A 15,708-nucleotide genomic window follows, 5' to 3' on the forward strand; every position below is an offset into this window, starting at 1 on the left:
CTGATTGCTCTAAGAAGAGACGTAATACCAGAGTTCACTGGATTGTAACATTCTGGAGTAGTTCAGAGAGAGTAAGGGATGGTTTTGCTAGAGAGAAAGCAAACCCCAAAACAGTAGCCCAAAGCCAAATGGGGAGTTTCTAGGTAGAAAATTGACATTATGAATAAAATTCAGTTTTTCTTCTTTTTTTAATGCAACAAAGCATTCCTTAGTTTGTTAATGCATTTTTTTTTAAATGGACACAATACCTTTATTTTATTTAATTTTTTTTTATGTGGTGCTGAGAATCGAACCCAGTGCCTCATGCATGTGAGGCAAATGCTCTACCCCTGAGCCACAATCCCAGCCCGTTAATGCATTTTTTAAAATGCAAGTTTGTTAATGGAAAAGGATTATGCTTTTTCAACTAGAGTCTAGTTTACTTAAGTGAGTTTTTTCATACCACACGTTTATCAGATTTCCTTTTATGGATTGGATTTCTAGAGGGAAATTTTAAAGGATTTTTGTTTGTTTCTAAACTTACTGGGGATATTTATATATTTCAATTTTAAGAAATATGTCACTTAACAGTAATACTAGATCCTGAAATTGAATAAGCTATCAGATCCCACTCATATCTTTACAGTATGAAATTAAAAAAGAGCTAAGTAATTGGTCTTTTCAGTTGAATAAATATTTTGCCAGGCATTTGGTTTTTACTTTCTTAATGTTATCTGTTTAGATGATTATTACTTCTGGATTTACTAAGAAACTGAGGATTGCCTCTTTAGGACCATTGCTGTGGAGGCTGTTGGAATATAGTCTAGCTTCAAATGTCAGAGACAGATTGATAAAAGATAACTGATCCTAATATCCTTCTACCTCTAAATGGTTTTTGCTGATACAGTAGTATGCTTTTAAAATATGAAAAAGTAATAGTCATATAACTAATTGGTATTTATATGGGATAGATTTTTTTCAAAGATTGAAAGATAGAATATTTATAGAATAGTTGATTTTAGGGTTGTTATATTATTGCAAATATGTTTCTCCCCCTGGGAATAGAAGCTTGCAAAATTAAAAAATATTTAATTTTCTGCATAGCTCCACCAAGTATGTTGGTGAAGGATGAATATGTTCATGACTTTGAGGGACAGCCATCATTATCCACAGAAGGACATTCAATTCAAACCATCCAGCATCCACCAAGTAATCGTGCTTCGACGGAGACATACAGTACCCCAGCACTTTTAGCCCCATCTGAGTCAAATGCTACCAGCACCACCAACTTTCCCAACATTCCTGTGGCTTCCACAAGTAAGTTATATAATCTGATGTAGTCAGCAAGTTGACTTCCTAACCAATGAATATTTATACATTGTCACTTAGAGGAAAACCCCAAGAAAGTAAAAGTTAAAAGTACTGTGGTATCTCTCATAGGTGAACTTAGGGATCAAACCCATGGCCTGGTACGGCTAGGCAAGTATTATACACCACAGAGCCAGACATACTCTCCTGCCCCAAGATAAACAAATATTGGACAAGTGTTTTAGTCGGTCCTGGAAAAAACGGTGTTTATAATTTATTTAAAGGTTTTTATATGACATATATATATAATCATTTGGAAGTTGACTGATGGATTTGATTATGACACACATTTATATTAATGATCGAATTTGTCTTTTATTTACTAATATATGCAAGAGTAAGAAGTATCTTAAGTTTTCCAGATATTTTATTTATTATATATTATTTATTTTATATTTCTGTTTGTTTATTATATATATATTATTTATTATATATTTATTTTAGTACTGGGGATTGAACTCGGAGATACTCAACCACTGAGCCACATTCCCAGCCCTATTTTGTATTTTATTTGGAGACGGGGTCTCACTGTGTTGCTTAGTGCCTCGATGTGGCTGGCTTTGAACTTATGATTTTCCTGCCTCAGCCTCCCAGGCCTCTGGGATTATAGGTGTGCACCACTGCGCCCAGTTCTCCTGATGGATTTTAGAGAAATATTTAAGTAGTTAACAAGTAGTTTTGAACCAAGGTATTTATGAAGGTCTTATTAAGGAATTGCAATCTTTCTTTAGTCCAGTGTTTTTAGTTTGCTTTATCTGGGAGAATATTGCTTTAAAATAGTCCTCTCAATTTTCCATTGTACAAACTTAGAGAAAAAGGATTAAAAAAAATTTTTTTGTAGTTATAGATGGACAGCATGACTTAATATTTATTTATTTATTTTTATGGTGGGGGGTGGGGTGGGTGATGCTAAGGATTAAACCCAGTGCCTCACACATGTTGGCAAGTACTCTGCCACTGAGATACAGCCCCAGCCTGAAAAAGGGATCTTGACAAACTTTTTTATAACATATATGCCACTGGATAGACATTATTTTAGTCAATTTTTAAAAATTTTTTTTTTGTTGTTGTTGATAGACCTTTATTTTTACTTATTTATATGCAGTGCTGAGGATTGAACCCAGCGCCTCACACTTGCCAGGCAAGTGCATTACTGCTCTGCCCCAGCCCCAGCTTTAGTCAATTTCAATGTAAAGCTAAATTCTACACCTCTTTTTCCCTAATATCTTATAATTACTACTTCTTTTTTTAAAAAATAAGTCTTTTTCAAACGGAGTTTTCCCATGATAGCGTTGTTACCTTCTCTGCCATATTGTAGGAGGCAGAGGGGTATTCAGATTTTCCTTTTTCTTTTATCTTTTGAGGTGCTGGAGATTGAACCCAGGGCCTTTGAGAATTAGCAAGTGCTCTACTGTTGTGTTAAATCCCCAGCCAAGGCTCAGATTTTTTGGAGGCCTAAGATAATATGACCTTGTTCTTTTAGTATTGCTGTTTAGTTTCATATCACCAAAGGTTGAACGGTTTGCTGCTTAGAAAGTGAAACAGCTTTTTTAAAAATATTTTTTTTTAAATGAATTACAGAACATTGTCTTGGTATCTGTATGGTGTTAATTGTACCTGGATAGTATGGGGATTGTGTTTAAGCCTACATGAGCAGTAGATATTTGATAGATTTAGACTGGTAACTTTGTTAGTTGCTGTCAAAGGGACTTTATTCTGTTTACTTTAATATCAGGTCAGAGTCAACATTGAAATTTGATCTTTGGAATAAATGGGAGATTGGTATCTATGATTGGTATCTTTATCTTTTCAAGTAAAGTATACCAACATTTTTCTTTAGTCTATTTCATGATATCAAAGCAATATCTTTTGTATTGCTACACAAGATGTGAAAATCTCACTGTGGATATTTTTTTTGGGAGGGGGGTGGTACTAGGATACTGGGATTGAACTGAGGGGCACTCGACTACTGAGCTACGTCCTCAGCCCTATGTTGTATTTTATTTAGAGACAGGGTTTCACTGAGTTGCTTTGTGTAGTACGTTGCTTTTGCTGAGGCTGGCTTTGAACTTGTGATCTTCCTGCCTCAGCCTCCTAAACCACTGGGATTATAGGCATGCGCCACTGCACCTGGTTGGATAGTGTTTTTAAGTAGGCTATATGGATTCATTTTAAAACTTGGGCCTTTAATCACAGATAACTGTCTACTTTTTAGTTACCAATTTGTGAGTATGGTTGACAAACAAATGGAGACTAAAAAGAGATACATGACAGCTGCTTGAGCATAGATTAGTGTTAGAGCACAGCTGTCTATCTCTGTTTATATAACCTGGATATTAAATTTTGGTACCTTTGTTAATGCTTATTAAAGTGACTTCATTTCAACTGTTTTGCTCCTTGTGGTTTCGTCTTATTTGAAGACCAGAAAAAGTGTTATGAGTGAAATGCATCTAATTTTGTATTTTGGGAGTAAATTTTTGTTATTAAATAGTAACTACTATAGTCAGTGTTTCCTAACATCACAAAAAGTATATTGATAGAATTGCAGAAAAGAAACTGGCTAAAATAGAGGAATTTGAGGCTATTTTATATGAGCCAATTTCATTATATTCATTATGTTGTTTATCTGATGCACTTGGAACTATGTAATGTAAATATTCAATAGATGACTGTAGTTTGTCAATTTATAATTTGTTTAGTTTGGCACTTGAATCTTCAGAGTTTCTTTTTAGATACTTCTAATGAAAATAATTTCTCCAGTTTAGTGACAGTTTTTGTAAGTTAGCTAAGAGCACATAGTCTGTACAGGTGTTAAAACCAAGAGCAAAAACATAACTGACCTTTAAAGAATTTTTTGGGATGATTTAGGAACATCTTTAAAAATAAACAGGTTGAGGGTTATCAAAACATTTTCTTTAACATTTGATTTTATAGTTCTTAGCTTTATAAAAATGTGATATGTAGAGAGGAGGAAAATATGCCTTTTTTTCTGGATACTTTGAGTAATGTTGACATTTACTCTCTTCCATTTGATTACATTTCCATCTAAATGAGAAGAGTGAGGTGATCCAGTCACAAATAACATAGGGAATTTCAAAGCTTTCTAAATAGGATAAACAATTGCCTTAAAATTAATTTTGGTACCTTTGTTAATGCTTAAAATTAATACTTGCTTTAAGAAATAATCTTTTCCACCTAAGGTGGGGGAAAAAGCCTTAAAAATGCAAGACAGTAAACAATATCACAGAATGTTTTGAGTAGAATAAAAGCCAAGGGAAGCTTAATTTTTCCTGGTATGATGCATTGAGAGAGGGCATCTACTTTCATATAAATATAGGAATTATGATGGCATTTGTGAAAATGCATAATTCTTGGTTTTTAAAAGCACATGAAAAAATTTCAAAGTAGATGGATAGGGTTTTTGTTTTGTTTTGTAAACAAATACTATATTGACTTGATTGCACAGTAGAGTAAGGTATTTTTAACTTCTTCACTTTCCCCATTGCATCCCATTTAAAATATTTGTCTGCTCTGCTTTTCTTTTATCAAACTCTAGCCTTCTGCCATTACCAGTACTAGTGCTGATAATAATTAACTTTTAGATTTCAACATTTTCTTGAACCAGGGTTTTAGAGGTCCTAATTAAAAAATATCCAGAGAGAGTTGGGTGATGTGGCTAACTGATGTGTTTCTTAACTTATTATGGTAGTGTAGACAAGTAGTAGGATTTGGCTAGCATTTGAAGAATATTTGTGAAGAAATTGGCCATTAAAATTAGTCAGACATTATCAGATGAAATAATTTTGAACTTCTTAAAATTAAGGATTGCCTTTAAAGCTGACTTTAGCTTATTTATTTATTTATTTGATAGGCAATGGGTGAGTTCCACTTTTGGAACTCATCTTTATAGTTGTGGATTATCAGATACAATTGGTCCTTCATTAATTGTATAAAATCATAGGATTGCATCTGTACGTGTACCATGTTAATTTCTTCTTGTTTCTCTAGGTCAGCCTGCCAGTATTCTGGCAGGTAGTCATAGTGAAGGACTGTTGCAAATAGCTTCAGGGCCTCAGCCAGGACAGCAGCAGAATGGATTTACTGGTCAGCCAGCTACTTACCATCATAGTATGTACATGCTTTTTAAAATCTTTTAAATAGTTGAGAAAAATAGGCAGCCTTTATAAAAGCAAATTAATCCATGTGGGCCTTAATTTTTAGACAGCACTACCACCTGGACTGGAAGTAGGACTGCTCCATACACACCTAATTTGCCTCACCACCAAAACGGCCATCTTCAGCACCACCCGCCTATGCCGCCCCATCCCGGACATTACTGTAAGCTCTTGTTTTTGTTGTAAGGACTTTTTATTTTGTAGGACTTTGCTTTCAGTTTATTTTTTTTAACGTTATTACATATTTTATTTATCCTACAATTTAATTTCATTAAATAATTAGTGCTTTCATTACTTTTTTCAGCATTTTTATTAAGTAGGTTTTTTTGTAGTTACCATACTTTGTTTTAGAATGATATATACTAAATATGCATTTCTCTGTTGCTGATGTTTCATTAACACAACACCACATTGATTCCATTCATTTGTTTGCTTTCTGTTTCTCCTTAAACCTCATCTGTATCTTGTATATCCACCCATAGTGTATTGAAACATCTTGAGTGCTACATTCTCAACAGTCCCTTGCCATAGTATTCAGTGCCACAGATACTTAGATGTTTATAATCTGTCAATATTCTGTACAGGCATGATTGGGAGGGGTACCCTACAGATAGCCTATGGTTTCAGTCAGAATAGGAACATCTTACATGTGGCTTACTAAAACTAGGAGTATAAATCTTCCATATATATAAAATCTCTTTCCTCTTACTTAAAGATTAGTAGTACCAAAGAAAACCTCTAAAATACCAAAAGGTATAAGTAACAAAATTAAAATAACCCAAAATCCTACTACCTAGAGATCTCTGCTTCTGATATTTTGTTATTTTTCTTCCAGTCATATAAATGGGTATATGTAAATTGAAGGGTTGGTCACATTATATGTATATTGTTATAATTTGCTTTTTTTCCAATTATATTACTGTTTTTCCATGTCTTAAAATAATATAGTTTTAATGGCTGCCTGGATCAGCATAGTGTTTAAGAGTGCTGGGTTATGCTGTATGATCATTGGCAACTTATTTAACCTCATTAAGCCTATAAGGGTACTCAATAGTGTTGTAAGAAAATGTAATAATTCACCTGTGGTTTTTTGCAGTTGTTAGCTACTATTCCATTATATAAATATCCTTAATAAACATAGTCTTGTTTTTAGAATAGTTTTAATGATTTAAATTATTACTATATATTTTCTTATAAATTATTCTATATTACATGTTACATGAATAATTCATTTATAATCTGCATTAAATGCTGCATGAAAAATTATTTGCAAATTGCTTATAAAACTATTTGTAAATTGCTTAACAGCATTTGGCAGATAGCACTAAAGTGTTAGTTGTTATATATCCACAAAAGTAATTGAGAAGTATTTGCTTATAATTATAAAGTAATCTAAACTAAGCTTTTAAGTTTTAGAAATTGTTTAAGCTTGATTTTAACAAATCATAAGGTAATAGTAAGATTTATTAAAAGTTTTAGCATTGGGAAACTTTTAATAAATAAAAATGGGATTTTTATTGTCTTTTCTTTAGGGCCAGTTCACAATGAACTTGCATTCCAGCCTCCCATTTCCAATCATCCTGGTAAGTGTGTTTCAAAATTGATTCCCTATGTTTAGATTTCCATTGTGGTAATTGGAATACACATACAGGTGTTACCGTAATTACCAGGTAAGTTAGCTTTTCAGACAAGTGTAATACTCATTATGTGAGTTAAGTATTTATGAGTAGCTAATAAAATCATATATAGACTGTATTTGATAATTTTTTTTTTCTCCTCCTTGAGATGGGGTCTTGCTATTTTGCCCAGGCTGTCCTTGAACTCAAGATCTTCCTGTTATGCCTCAGCCTCCTGAATAGCTACATTACAGATGTGGACTATCATGCCCAGCTATATTTGATTCATTTTAACTGTCTTGGAAAGAAAAGACAACACCAGGTGCAGTGGCTCATGCCTCTAATCCCAGTGGCTCAGGAGGCTGGAACAGGAGGATTTCGAGTTCAAAGCCAGCCTCAGCAATGGCGAGGTGATAAACAACTCAGTGAGACCCCATCTCTAAATAAAATACAAAATAGGGCTGGGGATGTGGCTCAGTGGTTGAATGCCTGAGTTCAATCCCCAGTACCTCCCCCACCCCCACTACCAGAAAAAAAGGTAGGGAAAAGAAAAGACAAGAATTCTGTTTGCAACTAAAATATAAAGTACAGAAATGCTGGTTTCAGCATTGGATACATAAATATACAGTAGAATAAAACTAGGTTTTGAAATAGAACCACTGTAAAACTGTAGCTTTAAAAGGCAGGAAAGAATCTTAAATAGATGCTGAAAAGAAAAATAATTCATTGTATCTTGTCTTAGAAGAAAGATTTCAAGAATCTTTCCTTAACTGGAATTTAGAAACTATATGATTAAATTATGTTCAGAAGACTAAGTAGCTAAGTAGCTTTCTTTAATTGAGCTTGTACATGATTTTTTTCAATCATAGAAGTAATAAAACAAATAAAATAAATATTGAAGTTCCCCTATTGTGTAGCCCCTCCCCCTTCATCCCTTCATAATGATTTTTCTTAGTTTAAAAAGATGAGAATGCTGTTGTGTCTTTTTATTTGTAGGAGGTTGGTTCCAAAGTGCCCCTCAGATATCAAATCTGCAGATGTTCAAGTCCCTTATATAAAATGGCATAGTGTTTGCATATAACCTACACGTGATGACTTAAAGTATACAGGAAGATGATATATGGGACTTGAGCATTGCAGATTTTGATATCTACAAAGGGCCCTGAAAACAATCCCTCATGGATACTGGAGGACAACTGTATAGATTTCCAATAAAGATTCTAAAAATGTATAACCACAGTGACCAAAATGATTAATTTAAAGGATAACTTATAGTTCATGTAGTTCTACATACTTTTATTTGTGTAAATAGTGTGCTGTTGCTGATTATCTATGCTGATTCCATTTTTTCAGCTGTTTAAAAATAATTGAAGGGAAGATTTTTTTTGTTTATGACTATCCTTGTTTAAGAAATTAATAATTTCTGGACCAAAGGTCAAATTGCTTTATAGCGACAACATCAAGATTATGAGAATTAGTTTAACCATGCTCACTAGCAGTAAATTTAACTGGTTAAATCAACGCTTAATGATTAATGAGGTAAATAATATTTATTTTCTTTAGGAGATGGTGGTGGGACAGAAAGTTTTTTATTTATTTATTTTTTTTTGTGGCTTTTGGGATTGAATCCAGGTGTGCTCTTCTACTGAGCTATATCTTCAGACCTTTTTATTTTGAGACGGGGTCTCACCAAGTTGCCAAGGCTGGCCTTGAATTTGGCAGTCTTTCTGCTTCAGCCTCCTGAGTAGCTGGAATTACAAGTGTTAGCCACTGTGCCTGGCCAAAACAAGTTTTTAAACTTTATGTATATACTAGTTTAATTATCTTCTTTAATAGATATTCTCTGTATGTGTTATGGTATATTTGTTATGACTTTAAACATTTTTTGTGGATCAGGTGGCCTTGCCTTTTCTTTAGCAGTTTTTGGAGAAATGTAATATATAGAAAAGAACATAACATTAGCATATCATCTATTGAATGATATTAAAGCCAACACCTACATAACCGCTGCCCAGATTGAGAACTAAAATACTGCAGTACCCCAGAAACCCTCCTATCTACATTTTGAAAATTTTTCCTCTCTTCTCCCTAGAGGTAACCACTATTCTGCTTTTTATGCATATCATTTTTTTCTTTTTGCTCCCTTAAAGTAATAAATGTGTGCTTATTGGGCACAGTGGTATATGCCTGTAATTCAGGAGGCTGAGGCAGGAGGATTGGAAGTTCAAGGTCAGCCTCAGCAATTTAGAAAACTAAAAAAGACTGGAGCTATATACCTTGGTGCTCTTTTGTTCAATCTTCAGTACCCCCCCCCCCAAAAAAAAAAGAAGCATCCCTAAACAACCTAGTTTAGCAGTTTGGTTTTACTGGTTTTTGAAATTATATAAATTGGATCATTTTTGTCACAATCTTAATTTTTTTTTTTTTTTTTGTAAAGGAAGTATATAATGGTAAGGAGAAAATGTTGAGCCATAAGAATGAAAATTTTTGCTGGCATTGAGGTAGCATCATTAAAAATCAATAGTGGTTCTTACCACCTTTGGAGACTCAGTAGCTTAGTGGGAGATGGTCTCCGGGAACATGGATAGTCGGGGATCTAGAGAAGAACCTACCCTGGATGGAATAGTGGAGTGGGAGTAGTGGTAGTAGTATTTAGCTAGTGATATAGACTCCATTGCAGATTGATTTTTTTTTTAATATTTATTTTTTAGTTGTAGTTGGACACAATACCTTTATTTTGTTTACTTTTTGAACTCAGGGCCTCGCATGTGCTAGGTGAGCACGCTACCGCTGAGCCACAACCCCAGCCCCTTCCTTTGACCTTTTGATAGGTTGACTTTGTTCTTATAATGTTTAGGCCATACCATCTCTGGTATTTAGAGAATAGCATTTACTAGAGGAGGATATACATCCATAGCAATTTGCATTGGTGTTTGTTGCCTTTGTCTTTCAGTAGACTAAGGAAGTGACTTAAACCTGAGCCGATCTCTGTCCTGCTAGTTGTAGGAGGAGATTAGCTCTGCATATACTGACTATTTATTTATTTATTTATTGCAGTACTGAGGATTGAATGTATATACATTTTAATGAAGTCAGCAGGTTAGAACTGAGATAGATGGTCTTTGGCTATGGATACTAATGGGTCCCCAAGGAGTTTTACTTCATAACTGTGACTCTTGATGTCTCTTCTTATACTTTTAGAAAGAATATTCATGCTGGTCTCTCTGATAGGAGAGCTTTCAGTCTTGGTACCCTCCTCCTTACTAAGTAATGCTCAAGAGAAATAACTATATTCAAATTTTAAAAGTATTGAGTAGCAGTTTATTACCTATTCATTGCTTGGCCATAAGATTAAAGTCCACATTCCTTAGCAAAGCAGAGGAGAGTTTCTGGTCTGGCCCCTGCATACTTCTCTAGCTCTTTCTCTTCATATTTTAAACATCTTGCACTACTTACCTAATTTTGCAGGGTATATCATTCCTCTCTACCTTTTTAGTGTATATGTTATGTTTTGCATATGTATTATATGTTCTATAGTACTATATTTTGCAGTGCAACAAATTATACCAAATAATACCAAAACTTGAGAAGTTAAAACAGTAATAGCAATTTGTTACATTAGTTTGTTTAGCTGAGTACTTCTGGTTTGAAGTCTCATGAAGTTGCAATAAAGTTGTTGTCACCATCTGAAGGCTTTTTAGGGGCTGGAAGGTTCCTTTTTAGGGTGATTTACCACCACACCTGTCTAGTTTATGTTATCATTGGCAGGAAGCTCCAGTTTCTCTCCATATAGACTTCTCTGTAGAACTGCCCTCCTAAATGTAGCTCAAGCACACCACTGTTGAGAATACTAATCCTTTGTCCCCTGCTACCTAGTGCTTTCTAATAATGCTAAGTACTAGTTTACATGTCTTCTGTCCTCATTTAGTGAACAAACAGAAAAGAAATAAAAATTACATATTTGGAAAAGGTTAATCACTCCATTTCTTTTATTTTTCTTTTTTGGTACTGAGGATTGAACCTAGGGGTCTTAACCACTGAGCCACATTCCCAGCCCTTTTTTAATATTTTATTTAGAAACAGGGTCTGGCTGAGTTGCTAAGTGCCTTGATGAGTTGCTAAGTGCCTTGATGAGTTGCTAAGTGCCTCGATAAGTTGCTGAGGCTGGCTGTGAACTCACAATCCTCCTGCCTCAGTTGAGATATATTCATCATATTGATTGCAATTTAAAGTAAAATGTTTCTTCAGTGTCTTTCAGGTTGGATGTGTTCAAATTCACAAATGGATTTGAAACCCTTAACTTGACAAATTCAGATATGTTTTGGCACTTTAGAGCAGTCCACCATTCCAGAGAGCACCTTATATATTCATAAGATTCTCACAGGGCATCTCATTCAGATATGAATAATAAAAGGAATAATTCATAACGTGACTCTTAGGTATTCAGATTTTGAACTTTGTCTTGAATGACTTTATTTTTATTTATATATTAGAGATAATATCTTGGAAACATACTTTCCATTATAATTGAACAACATTTACTTGTTAAAACTGTGCTTTATAATACATTTCCCCCTTACAGAAATATTTAGTAATATATATTACATTCTTAGTTATAAAAAATTTATGTTAACTCAATATCTTTTTATCACAGTGCTGAGCATTGAACCCAGGATTTTGCAGATGCTAGGGAAGCTCCCTACCACTGACTTATATATCCTCAGCCCAACTCAGTCTTTCTTTCTTTTTTTTTTTTTTTTTAATATTTATTTCTTAGTTATCGGCAGACACAACATCTTTGTTTGTATGTGGTGCTGAGGATTGAACCCGGGCCTCACTCATGCCAGACAAGCGCGCTACCGCTTGAGCCACATCCCCAGCCCCCAACTCAGTCTTTCAAAACCTTTTTTTTTTTCCTGGCAGTGATGAGCACCCCACAGACTAAATGAGATTTTACTAATTTAAGGGGAAAAAATTAAAATACCAAAGTAAGCACATAAAATTCTCAGTCCCTTTCAAATGAATTGGAACATTAAGAATAACCTCTTTGAATTGAGTAATTCCAGCCTTCTATTCTTGCTGGTTTTGACAAGCTGCAGAGTTGATATTTATATGGCATTTATTCGTTGGGGTGAAAGAGTGGAAAGAGGCTGTTTTAGTCAGCTTTGCATCACTGTGACCAATACCTGACCAGAACAATTTAGAGGAGGAGAAGTTCATTTTGGCTTATTGTTTCCAAGGTTCACTCCTTGGTTGACTGATTCTATTGCCTTATATTTTTCAGTTGATCTGATCCTAATCAAACTCCAGATTTTAAAAATGACTTTAGGGTTTGAAGAACAGTACTGGGTACTGAGCTGGAAAATAGAAGACATGGAAATTGCTACTTTTTAATGCACTGTGTTATTTTAATCCAATTCTTTGGGGTGCTTTTCATTTCCCTCTCCCCTGTTTTACCCTTTCTTTTTGGAAAAGCTGTCTGTGGAGTGTAAGTAAAGGCCTAATATTCAAATGGATGGATGTTCTTTTTTATTTATTTCCTATAGCTCCTGAGTATTGGTGTTCCATTGCTTACTTTGAGATGGACGTTCAGGTAGGAGAGACATTTAAAGTTCCTTCAAGCTGCCCTATTGTAACTGTTGATGGATATGTGGATCCTTCTGGAGGAGATCGCTTTTGCTTGGGTCAACTCTCCAATGTCCACAGGACAGAAGCCATTGAAAGAGCGAGGTATTGATTGTATAGTTCCATAGTTATTTTAAAAAATTGAGCATAGTACATTTGTCTTTTGAAAATTGTTTATTTTATTTATTTACTTATTTATTTTTATGTGGTGTTAAGAATTGAACCCAGTGCCTCTACCTTCTAGGTGCTCTACCACTGAGCTATAACTCCAGCCCCATACATTATCTTTTTGAGATAATGTTTATTTCTTCATTTATATTTAATGAAGATGGAAAAATATTATCTTGAAAATTCTGAATTTTTAAGCATTCCATTTTAATTTTAGATGTTTGTTTAATATGTAAGGATAAAAGATAGGTTTCTATTAAATGCTAGACCTTTGAAAACTAGATTCCAAATTTCAATTTCTTTGATAATGTATTATTTTCTCCAAATCTATTGAGAGGAAATAATATATCATGAGAATAGATATTTCTGAAGGTTATGAAAAATCAAAAAATTGGTAATAAAAGGGAAATGGTTAAGTGGCTTATGATAAACCTATTTTTATGTAATCATTACAATTTTTTTAATCATTAAAATGTTTATATAATGAAACAGAAAAGATGATGTGAAAATGCATAATTTGGGCTATTTGATCTCACCTGTTAAAGGATATGTGTGTGTATGCACATGATCTTGGTTTTATATTTGCTATCTAACTTTGGCAAGTTACTCTCTACACTAATACTGGCTGATATAATTTTCTGAGATGTAGGAAATGATTTATATCTGCATTGTCCAATTCACTTGCCAGTAGCCACATGTAGCTTTTGAGTGCTTAAAATATGGCTTATACAAAGGTGGCACACACCTGTAATATTAGTGGCTTGGGAGGGTGAGGCAGGAGGATCTCAAGTTCAAGGCCAGCCTCAGCAACTTTGTGAGGCCCTATCAACTTAGTGAGGCCTGTCTCAAAAAATAAAAAGGGCTGGGGATGTGACTCAGTGGTTAAATGCCTCTGAGTTCAGTTCCTGGTGCAAAAAAAAAAAAGGTCATGTGATTAACTGAATTTTTAATTATAGCCATATATTGCTGGACAGTGTAACTCATAAAATATAGAAATTATAGTATGTACCTTATTTAGTTGTGAAGGTTAAATTATAATTCATATTAAGTGTTCCTGACACATAGCAAGCACTATGTATATTTTTATTATATATAAATAGGAAAAGAAAGAAATATAAAAAAGTTAACCATGGTTATCTTTTGATAATGGTGTTGTATTATGTCCTTTCTTTATTCTTTTTAATTTTTCAATATTGAATATGCAGTATAATCTGAACTAAAATTTATTTGTGAATACTTAAGATATAATGTTTGTCTTTCTAGGTTGCACATAGGCAAAGGTGTGCAGTTGGAATGTAAAGGTGAAGGTGACGTTTGGGTCAGGTGCCTTAGTGACCATGCAGTCTTTGTACAGAGTTACTACTTAGACAGAGAAGCTGGACGTGCACCTGGAGATGCTGTTCATAAGATCTACCCAAGTGCGTATATAAAGGTTAGTTGCAATTTAATATGAATATTTTAGGCTACAAACCTCTTTGTTGCTTCAAGAACTGAAGTGGAGGTGAGAGGAATAGAAAAATGTTTTACATCAATACATAATAAAAACTTGTGCCAGGTGCAGTGGCGTATACCTGTAAAGCCAGCTGCCTGTAATCCTAGAAGCTCTGGAGGTTGAGGTAGGAGGATCGTGAGTTCAAAGACAGCCTTAGCAAATTAGCAAGGCTCTAACAACTCAATGAGTCAAATATAAAAAAGGAGTGGTGATGTGGCTCAGTGGTTAAGCACCCCTGGGTTCAATCCCTGGTACCAAAAAAAAAAAAAAAAAAAAAAAAATGTGGGTTTTGTGGGTGTATATGTGAAAACACCTTTCATGGAGGTGTTTGTTGATATATCAGTTATATCTGGTTTCATGGCTTGCCTTTGTGTCTTTCTCTTTTTTAACAGATTTGTTAAAATTTTTTGGAGTAACATAGACTTGAAAATATTGAATGAAACCTCCAAACTTATATTCCTTTGACATGGAAATTGGCAAAAATCTAGACTGCAATTTCAGGGTTTTTTTTTTTTTTTTTTTTTTTTTTTTTTAGTGGGGATTTAACCCAGGGGTGCTTTACCACTAAGTCAAATTCACAGTCCTTTTATTTTTTATTTTGAGACATGGTCTCACTAAGTTGCTGAGGCTAGTCTTGAATTTGTGATCCTCCAGCCTCAGTCTCTCAAGTCACTGGGATTATAGGTGTGCACCACAACACCTGGCATTTAAAAAAAAAGAAATGTTTATTTTTAGTTGTAGTTGGATGCAATACCTTTATTTTATTTATTTTTATGTAGTGCTGAGGATCAAACCCAGGGCCTTCGCACCTGCTAGGCAAGTTCTCTACTGCTGCCACAACCCCAGCCCCTGGTATTTTTTTTTTTTTTTTTAAATGGGACTGGGGTTGAACACAGGATCTTGTGCAAACTAGGCAAGTTTTCTTCCACTAGGCTACACTACCAGCCTAGACTTTCTTCTTGGCCAATATTTGGGATTTTATGGAAGGGAATTCTAAAATCAAATGCTTTTCAAATCAAGACCCTGATAAACCTGAGATATTTTTCACTGCTCATTACAAATTACATATTCAACTCAGTTTTGTTTATAACATACATTGTTCTTAGATGAGAAAAATGGTTGTGATTATGCCAAATACGTTTTTAATTTCAGACTTTTCAGTCATCCTGAACATCTTTGTTATCAGCTGTTGTACATTAGTGGAATTAACTGTATCTTATGACTTATTCCTAGGAGGTTGCATAAGATACAAATACTATAATTAGATAGAAATTATGAAAATGGA

At 34.2% G+C, this 15,708-nt stretch overlaps 1 protein-coding gene across 3 annotated transcripts in view; it reads left to right on the top strand.

Moving 5' to 3' along the window:
* The window catches only part of SMAD4 (SMAD family member 4), a 51,061-nt gene that overhangs the window by 18,693 nt on the left and 16,660 nt on the right, over positions 1-15,708 (top strand). For 2 of the 3 annotated variants that reach the window (XR_014018183.1, XM_081262591.1), the window contains exons 5-10: positions 1,084-1,296; positions 5,356-5,475; positions 5,569-5,685; positions 7,055-7,105; positions 12,685-12,868; positions 14,195-14,363. Coding sequence is in view for 2 of the 3 variants with exons in the window: in XM_081262591.1 (XP_081118717.1) it covers positions 1,084-1,296; positions 5,356-5,475; positions 5,569-5,685; positions 7,055-7,105; positions 12,685-12,868; positions 14,195-14,363 (854 nt within the window). In the remaining variant the exon portion in view is untranslated. The remainder of the gene's footprint in view (positions 1-1,083; positions 1,297-5,355; positions 5,476-5,568; positions 5,686-7,054; positions 7,106-12,684; positions 12,869-14,194; positions 14,364-15,708) is intronic. The other variant, XM_081262592.1, reaches the window with a different exon arrangement.

The sequence above is a fragment of the Spermophilus citellus genome (genome assembly GCF_964194105.1).
Source record: "Spermophilus citellus genome assembly, chromosome: 12".
Lineage (NCBI taxonomy): Eukaryota > Metazoa > Chordata > Mammalia > Rodentia > Sciuridae > Spermophilus > Spermophilus citellus.